Source organism: Trichinella spiralis, assembly GCF_000181795.1.
Source record: "Trichinella spiralis strain ISS 195 chromosome Unknown Scfld4777, whole genome shotgun sequence".
NCBI lineage: Eukaryota > Metazoa > Nematoda > Enoplea > Trichinellida > Trichinellidae > Trichinella > Trichinella spiralis.
The window spans coordinates 1-1,343 of record NW_003531716.1 but is presented as its reverse complement, the minus strand read 5'-3'; the positions used below and the strand labels follow the sequence as shown (position 1 = coordinate 1,343).

General features: G+C 36.8%; 1 protein-coding gene across 1 annotated transcript; it reads right to left on the bottom strand.

Annotated features, from left to right (window-relative positions):
- Positions 1-196: 196 nt before the first annotated feature.
- Positions 197-1,002, bottom strand: Tsp_13901 (hypothetical protein). The gene is made up of 3 exons (XM_003367138.1): positions 852-1,002; positions 568-703; positions 197-494 (listed from the first exon to the last, which is right to left on the bottom strand). Exons 1-3 carry the CDS (start codon positions 1,000-1,002, stop codon positions 197-199), a joined length of 585 nt encoding a protein of 194 aa, XP_003367186.1.
- Between the last annotated feature and the right edge of the window lie 341 nt (positions 1,003-1,343).

Genomic DNA, 1,343 nt, shown 5'->3' with positions numbered 1-1,343 from the left:
CCTTCCTTTCTGTCTCGCGCTTTCCTGATGGCATTGCGACAATAAAACAACAAACAATGAGTATATACTTTATTAAACAATCCGACGATGTAACAACGAACACACTTTTTTTTGGCAACTTGCCAACCGCTCCTGTAAACAACCACTACCGTACTCCGCCTCTGATCTTTGATGTCTTATTCTTCATACAGTAGCTTCAGTTTTCTTCCTCTTCATTTTCTGCAGGAAAAATTTCATTAGCTCGGTCCATGTCCGCTGCACATTCATTGTTTTGATAATTTGACCCGTAATGACATCCTTTTACGTTGGCTACACAGTAAGCCGCGCTCACTATCTTGACGTAAAAGAAAGTTGTCGAGCAATTATCATGAGCAAGGTCAAAATTCATCACAGGATTTTCTGAAATTTCACTAGATCCACACACATGTGGATTAAATTTCCCTAAGCTAGCCAAAAGCATTTTCAGTTCAATCTGTACAGCAGCTACGCTGCATCTGAGAAATTTCTTACAGACCCTTGTATATAATCTGAAGTCAGTACATAATGTTTAATGAATGTTCATTAAACATTTCACGATACCCTACAGGAGGTAGAATTTCAGTATTTGTGAGCAGCATGATGCCATAGAAATGCGCAAGGCATAAATTCAACCAAATAATACTGGTAAGTTTGGAATTTTCACAATGCTTCAGGCAGACGCTTTCTGAAAAAATGGTATCACTCACTGCTTGATCCAGGCAGCGAACCCTTTGATATTGCGCAGTTATTCGAATGTTCGAACAATGGGAATGAATGTTTTGGCTGCACATGAAAGATCAATTTGTGCTCTTACGAAGATAATTAACAATGACTGTATTTCGGCAGAGCATATGCGGTGCTAGAGCAAGAAAATGCACACACTCGTAATGGAGTGATCTTGAGACGAAAAATATCCTTCTCTGCTTTCCGCTTTGATCGGTAAAATGATTTCAAAATCCCCAACTGATTCTTTTTGATTATCATTTGGTTATCATCGAATACAACAATTGCAACTTGAATGTTTATTCAACTCAGTGGTCGGTTTACTTTAAATATTGAAAAAAAATTTAATACAATTTACACAAAATGTATAACCGCAGATGTTTACTTTAAACAATATTCCATATTTTTATTTTTCAATTTAAATAAAACATGGAAAGAAAAACAGCAACTCGTGTGAACAGCAGCGAAAGAAAGAAACGTTGGAATAAATTAAATACGAGGAACAATTTCAGAGAATAGGCTGGCAAAATCGAAAATGTAATACGATGTAACACATTAGCAGTGCCAGTCCCAGTTTTACATCAAAACAGCAGCTGTTGACA

What these genes read in the sequence shown, in the direction of transcription:
- Tsp_13901 (XM_003367138.1), bottom strand. Translation starts at nt 1,002, where the DNA reads ATGATAATCAAAAAGAATCAGTTGGGGATTTTGAAATCATTTTACCGA. An exon ending in ATATGCTCTGCCGAAATACA is followed by an intron (nt 704 to 851) that starts GTCATTGTTAAT and finishes CCATTTTTTCAG; the next exon opens with AAAGCGTCTGCCTGAAGCAT. An exon ending in CCTGTAGGGTATCGTGAAAT is followed by an intron (nt 495 to 567) that starts GTTTAATGAACA and finishes GAAATTTCTCAG; the next exon opens with ATGCAGCGTAGCTGCTGTAC.